At 39.9% G+C, this 7,624-nt stretch overlaps 1 protein-coding gene across 1 annotated transcript; it reads left to right on the forward strand.

Moving 5' to 3' along the window:
• Positions 1 to 581: 581 nt before the first annotated feature.
• LOC308424347 (oogenesin-3-like) lies at positions 582 to 6,199 on the forward strand (the record flags this gene model as incomplete). The annotated part of the gene is made up of 4 exons (XM_080921267.1): positions 582 to 611; positions 3,536 to 3,846; positions 4,365 to 4,943; positions 5,593 to 6,199. 4 exons carry the CDS (start codon positions 582 to 584, stop codon positions 6,197 to 6,199), a joined length of 1,527 nt encoding a protein of 508 aa, XP_080777393.1.
• Between the last annotated feature and the right edge of the window lie 1,425 nt (positions 6,200 to 7,624).

A 7,624-nucleotide genomic window follows, 5' to 3' on the forward strand; every position in this document is an offset into this window, starting at 1 on the left:
TTCTCGCCATTAAGTTTGATGTTGGCTGTTGGTTTGCTGTATATTGCTTTTATTATGTTTAAATATGGGCCTTGGATTCCTGTTCTTTCCAGGACTTTTAACATGAAGGGGTGTTGGATTTTGTCGAATGTAAATCATGCTTCTTAAAGGAGCAACTATGACCCCACAGAGAGTGGGAGACCATCACTGAGCATTGGTTTGGTTTGCTCTGCCTCACTGTTTTTAACTAACAGCACCCATGTAATGATTGGTATTATTTGAGCTCAACTTGTGATAATGCTGCTATTGAGAGAAACTTGCGAAGAACTTCTAATGAGATTCCCATGCTAACTTGCTTCTTCTGTGGCCACTCCTGAGGCCAGCTGCAAGCCTAATGGTTTCTTACCACAGCTGGGGATCCCTACCTAGTATCTGCCTGTGAAGAGGCCTAGACTGAAGCCTCTTTTGAATCAGAAGGCTACGTTGGCTGGCAGGATGTGGCTATAAAGGACGGGTTCGGCTGAAAGATATATAAAGAGTCAAAGGAGACAAAGAAATTCCTGGTCTATTGGAGCCTTAAGTGACAGCCCCCCTGCCTGAATATGGTGATCTGTCCCAATTGTTCTGATGAAGTAAGTTATAAAAGGATACCTCATCTCATGAAACCTACTCTGGGTTTGTCCTAGCTTGAATTTTGTTCATATAATTTTTTACTTGGTGATTTTTCTATTGTGAAATGAGCTTTCTCTGTATAAGATTGCATATCCTGTATCCTAGATATTCTGTATTTTTGGCTTATATCCACTTATCACTTAGTATGTATCATGCATTTCATTTTGAGTGTTGGTCACCTCACTCAGGATGAAATTTTCTAGTTTCCCCCATTTGCCTGCAAAATGTATGCTGTCCTCATTTTTCAAAAATAGTTGAATAGTATTCTATTGTGTAAATGAACTACATTTTCTGTATTCATTTGTCCATTAAGTACTCTCTGGGTTGTTTCTAGCTTCTGGCTAATACAAGTTAGACTGCTATGAACATAGTGGAGCAAGTGTCCTTGTTGTATGGTAGAGCATCTTCTGGATGTATGTCCAGGAGTAGTATAGCAGGCTTGTCAGGTAGAAGTGTTTTCAGTTTTCTGAGGAACAACTAGATTAACGTGTAGAGTGGTTGTACCAGTTTTAATCCCACCTTGGGCGAAGGCCTCTTCCTCTTTCTCCATATTCTTGCCAGCAGGTGCAGTTACTTTCATTTTTGATCTCAGCCATTCTGATTGTTGTAAGGGTGGAAGCTCAAGGTCATTTTGGTTTGCATTTCTCTGATGACTAAGGACTTTGAACATTTTAAAGTGCTTTTTCAACCATTAGAAATTCATCTGTGGTTAGATTAGGGGTAAGATTGAAGAAGCTGAAGGGGAGAACAATGCCATTGTATAACCACCAGTCAAACAGCCTGGATATCTGGGAGCTCTGAGAGACTGGGCCTCCAAACCAGGCAGCATACACAGACTGGCCCAAAGCCCCCAGTGCATATGTAGCAGAGGACTGCCTGGTCTGGTGTTAGAAGGAAAAGATGCACCTGATCCTGGACAGACTTAAGGCCCTAGAGTAGAAGTATGCCTGGAGGGTGGGGGTGAAGAGGAACACACTCGTCATGGCAATGTGATGGAGGAATTGAATGAAGAACTGTGGAGGCGGGGCAATGGCTGGATGTAAATGAGAAGATTGCCTGGCCTGAAACTCAGAGATTGCCATACCTTGGCCACCTGAGAGCTGCTTAACAGGAATAGCCCAGTGTGATCGCAATTACATCTAATTACTAATGGGTTATTGTGGTTCCTGTGGAATTTTTATGTTTTATTTGGGTTTGTTTTTGTCTTTTGACACAGTCTCACTAAGAATGTCTGGGTGATCTTGAATTCAAGGCACTCTTGAGCTTGAATGTCAGATGTGAGTTACTCAAATGCCTTAACTACTGATCTTATGTCTCTTTAAGCCTGGCATTCTTTGGTGTGCTTTATTTCTAGCAAAAGGGAGGCAAAGGGAGGATGTAAGTGTCAAAACAGTCTAGTATTATATATCTTTATAAAAAGCAAAACAAGAGAGTAGAGAGATGGCTTAGTGGGTAAGAACACTGAATGTTCTTCCAGACGTATTCGATTGCCAGGAACTACATGGTGGCACCCAACCATCAATAATGGAATCATGCAATCTTCAGGTGTGTCTAAAGATAGTGTTCTCATATATTCAATATATGTGTGAGTGTGTGCGTGTACTTAGAAGACTTCATATCCCAATCACATTTGCTTCCTTCCCTCTATACCTATCCTTGACTGCAACAGGAAGGCATAGTCTGCATGTTCTCTACATTTGATGCCAGCCTAATTACATAGAAAGTTTCAAAACAGCCATGGGTAAGACCATGGCTAAAGGAAGCAAAATAAAACAAAGAAAGAAAATCAAGGTATTCCCATCCATATCAATCAGTTTGGTGATTGATACATGATATATTCCTTTCAAGGAATCCAGGATGTATTGCAATCCCCATCAGAAGGTAGCATTTAAAATGAACTGTTCAAATGTAAAATCTGAATATCACTTGAAATTAAAATGTCTGCTCCTTTCTCTTGCATTTTTTTTTGTCTTCCAATCATTTCTGCACATCTCATGGAAGCTCTTTTGGTGCTGTAGAAGTAATCAATCATGACATTAAGCAAAGGATCCTCCACCCCGCACCATCTGAATTATAATGTCCCCCTCACAGTCTCTTCCCTCTCAATGCTTTATAAAGAGTTACAGACCATTCCAGTGGTTACTGAAGACTTACTGACTTTAGTGTTTCTTCCCACTCTACTCCGCTCTCTCACGTGCAGAACTCAAGCTTGCAGCCTTCTCAGCACATACTCCAACAGGCCTGTAATGGTGATAATCACAGATTAATGTCACTAATAGTGGGGATTTCAAAGGTGCCAGTGTAGCTGGATAAATAGAGAATGTGGAAAGTTTTCAAACCTTTCTTTGCTTTCTTTGAGTGACTTGAAAGCTGTACATAGAGAATTCATTATCAAACAACTGACTGTTATTAGTGCCTGTTATCCCTTCCCAGTGGGATGTACTCACCCCAGGTGTAACAGTACATGAATGTGGTTTTGGGAACTAGGACACTTTGGAGACAGTTTACAAAATCAGAGAGAATTATGACTTTGAAATCAACAAATACTGTATTAAACAGTTCTGGATTAGATACTCTATGGTGTCACAGGGTGAGTTGTAGTGGAACACACATTTAAATTCACCTTCGGGAAACACAGGCAGGCAAATCTCTGTGGGATTCAGGCCACTATGGTCTATAAAACAAATTTTAGGTGCCAAGAATATAGGAATTTCTGTAAATAAATCATTTCCAAGAACAAAGAAAAAAAGCTGAGGGTGCTCAAACTGGGAAAATGAGTTCTCCATTCTCATCTTTAGTGATCCAACCCTCACACTTCTCTGTGTGAGCAGAAGGGTTCCCTAAGTTTCTTGTCATTAATGACATATTTCCCCTGCTTCTCTAGGTTGAATCTATACAGGAAGACACACCAAATGTCTACAACCCACCCAGACTCCAGAATTTGGCAAGAAAGAGACTTCTGAGGGATGAGTCCTTGGCCATTTCTGCCCTCAATGACCTGCCCAATAGTATGTTTCCAATGATGTTTGAGCAGGCCTTCACTGATGGACATACAAAGATATTGACAGCCATGATACTTGTTTGGCCCTTTTCAAACCTTTCTGTAGGATTCCCGAAGGAGATTATCAATCTGGACACTTTGAAAGCTGTGCTTGAGGGTCTAGATATCCTGATTTCACAACAGTTTCACAACAGGTAAGCTAAGTCACCTGGGGTTTGAGGAAGGTCCTCTGGGTACTAAGAAGAGATAAGTACGGGCAGAGAATATTTGGAAAGTATTAGATCAGAGGCTTATAATGTTCAATTCTTTTTTCATTTCACAGTCATGACTTTCATTCACACTGTAGAGTGGTGTAGGTGCTTGGGATCAGTCTCAGATTTCTGGGCAAATCATGTCTAATGTATAAGACAGAAAAGTGTAGACACACCCAGTGAGGAATGGGTCCTTTTCTGCATCCCTCTAAGGTACAAGTAAAATGAGATTGGAATTTTTGGGCCTGGGATGAAGGGGAAGTAAGACAGGACTAAAGATGCCCCTCTTATAATGAATGGTATTCATTTACTCAGCATGAGACTTGGGGTTTAAGTCTTGGCACAGACAAAAAGCAGAGTTTTAGAAAAAACAGCCAAAGTATGAGGCATGGTAGAGAATTAGACTGTAAGATGTGTCTTCTATTTCTTTTTGAGAATTACACTCATTTCTTCCAAAGTAGGTGCCAACTCAGAGAGATCAACTGGGGGGAAGACTGCTGTGATACGTATGGGATATCGGCTAGATCCCACGAAGGTGAAGACTTACAACACTCCATAACACAGATGCAGCCAATGGAGAACAGTTCTGACTCTGGGGTGAAGAATGTATTGAAGATCCAAACTCACCTGGAACTTATGGAGGACATAAAAAATGAATCTACCACATACTTGTTGCAGTGGGCTCAACAGAGAAAAGAGTCCATTCATTTATGCTGTAGAAAGCTGCAGATAGATATATTAACGGACGACACAGTCATAGATGTATTCAAAAGTATACATACAGACTGTACAAAAGAGCTGAAGCTATATGGTATACACATAAATGATTTGGATTTTCTAAGTCCCTACCTGAGACAGATGAAAAATCTTCGTATACTTCATCTAAAGAACATCACAGGTACCCTCAGTATAGGTGATTCTGGAGAGCTTGATGAGAAATTGATCACATTTGTTTCTGAACTTCCCATATTCGACTGTCTCAACCTACTCTATGTACATAATGTTTCTTTTATAAAAGGAAACCTGGAAGAATGCCTCAGGTAAGGGGGGACTGAGAGGGTTAAGTAGACTAAAACACATCTCTTTGCTTTTATTTCTTTTTTGAAAATTTATTTTTTTTGTTGGTGTTTTTGTTTTGTTTTGTTCGCAAGCTAGGGGTTTTTGGCCTCCATGAACCTAGTATTATTAGACACATAGCATATCTAAGCAGATGAGCTCTGGGATAAGATATGTATGACCAGGCATAAGCATACCTCTTATTGCTCATGTGTGAAAGCTTTTAAATGAAAAAAGAGGTTGAGTACATGAAAAATATGCAACACTGTCTTCTAGGTGAAGACAGGATCATAGACCTTAGAGGGACAAAACCTCTGAGAACTCATAAAAGTATCACTATAAAGTTGTTGAATTGTGTTTGTTGTAAGTAATCCTCCCTTTATGCACCTTGATGAACTGTTGTATTTATTTTTGTGGTTGCCAGGCCCTGAATCATGCCTATGGTGATATCTTCAAACCTTACACTAGAATGCGTTTGAGTTCTATAATCAAATAGAAGGTCATGTCTTGGGTGGGGTTTGACCTATTGAAGTCAATATATAGTTAATCTGAGAGAAATTTTATCTGCTTAGTTGCCAGTCCCATCAAACCTCTTCAACAAAATTTGCTAAAATGCATTTTTTCTCTCCCCAGGTTTCTAAAGAAGCCCTTGGAGACTCTTTGCATCACTGACTGTGATCTCTCACAGTCAGACTTGGATTGCCTGCCCTATTGCCTGAATGTTTTTGAGCTCAGATACCTGCACCTTAGTGTACCTTTACATAATTTACTCCTTGAGCCTCTTGTGTTTTTCTTTGAGAGAGTTAGACATACCCTGGAAATCTTGATATTAAAGTCTTGTAATATGGGGGAAACTCACTTCAATGCCCTTCTGCCTGCCATAAGCCAGTGTTCCAAACTCATGGAAATCAATTTCTGTGATAATGAACTCTCTCTGGCTTCCCTAAAACAACTTCTACACCACACAGCCAATATGAGGCAGCTGAGTTATGAGTATTATCCTGCTCCTCTGGAGTGCTATAATGATGAGAAAGTAATACTAAAAGACAAATTAGAAACTTTTGGTCCTGAGCTCCTGGATATACTCAGGGTCAAAAGACAGCCCGAGGAAGTCATGTTTGTTACACCCCCATGTTCTCTCTGTGGTTGGTCTTTTATTTATGATGTAAAGGCCCAAGGTTGTATGTTTATAGATGAACTTTCAGAAGAGTTGCTGTGGAACACAGAAATGGAAGCTTAGTATTTGTGATTGATGAAGTCCTAAGTGAAGGGATCATGGATAGATATGATAAACACCTAAAGGTCTGAGAGACACTGGAAAGGCAAGATCCTCTCTGAATAGATGAATGGAATGTTGCATCTGCTGAGAGTATCAAGCATTCTTTTCTCCTTTAGGATCATTTTAGTTTGATACAAAATAGGCACCCTTCCATGGGGAGATTGTCCCCTCTGTTGACTGCATACAATAAAAGTGTTGAATTTGTGGGTTGCTGGTATATCTCTATCAGAGCACAGATCCTACTTAATTTCTATATTTCTGTACCTGTGTATGGTTTCTTCGCACCTCATCCACATAATTAAGTAAATCTCAAATCTGTGCAGTTCCTCACATCCTAAAAACCAGTCTCATAATTGAAACCCAAAGGATAAGCCTTCACAAAGTGCTCAATGTTTTGGAAACAAATTACTATGTAGTCCAGTCAGATCAAAACAACTGAGTTAGATATGGAGAAAATGGGATAAGGAGACAGGATTTTTCAGTGTTCAAGAAAAATAAGAATCAAGTGAATACAAAGGCATGAACATTTGGGGAACTATGTCCTTGTGCTTATCCTTTCTGGAAGATATTATTTGCAACATGAACACCCAGAGACCTGATATTAAAATGAGAAGGACATGATGTGACATTAAGCTATCTAGTTCTTCATACTTCCTGAGCAGTTTATATGTTGGCTAAGAAGTGTTTCACTTATACATAGAAACATGTCCTAACACCATCTGCTGGTTTCCTGTGGCAGGTTCTCATTGGGGACTCTCAGCCTTCATGTGTAGTGCAACTTCTTTAACATATTAAGGTGACTCATAGTAGGCTGGGGTGAAGATCTCTATGGATCTAATCACAGTCTCTTTGCTTTATTCTTCTCCTCATCATCCAGGCTGGCCCATGTGTTTGGACCCATTACCCTGACTCTGCCTCATCGGCTTGTTATGAGTCTTATTTTCTCTAGAGTTTCTGGAGAGCTGAGATTAAATATGTGCTCCTCCATGCCAGGTCACTTTCCTTTTTTTAAAAATGTAACTGGATGTTCTTTATGAGGTTCCAAGGATAGCCTGCGGCAATTTAAAACCTTGAGTTTTCTGGGGGGATGCATTAGAGGATGAAAGATATTTCTGGTAGGAGTCAGGATTGAGCTGTTCTGTAGGTATTCTCAGAGTGAGCCCAAGATACCCTCAGACCCAGTTCCAACACAAGGGAGATTTATGCTACTCAGAGAGACAAAGGATAAGGGATAAGAGACAATGAAAGGAGATAGAAGATGAAGGGGAAGGGAACATGGGAAAAGACAACTTGGGCCAGGAGCAAAGGATTATCTCTGCAAAAAAAAAAAAAAAAAAAAAAAAAAAAAAAAAAAAAAAAAAACTAGCCTATAGGCCAAATGCATGT

This window comes from Micromys minutus, assembly GCF_963924665.1.
Source record: "Micromys minutus genome assembly, chromosome: 9".
NCBI lineage: Eukaryota > Metazoa > Chordata > Mammalia > Rodentia > Muridae > Micromys > Micromys minutus.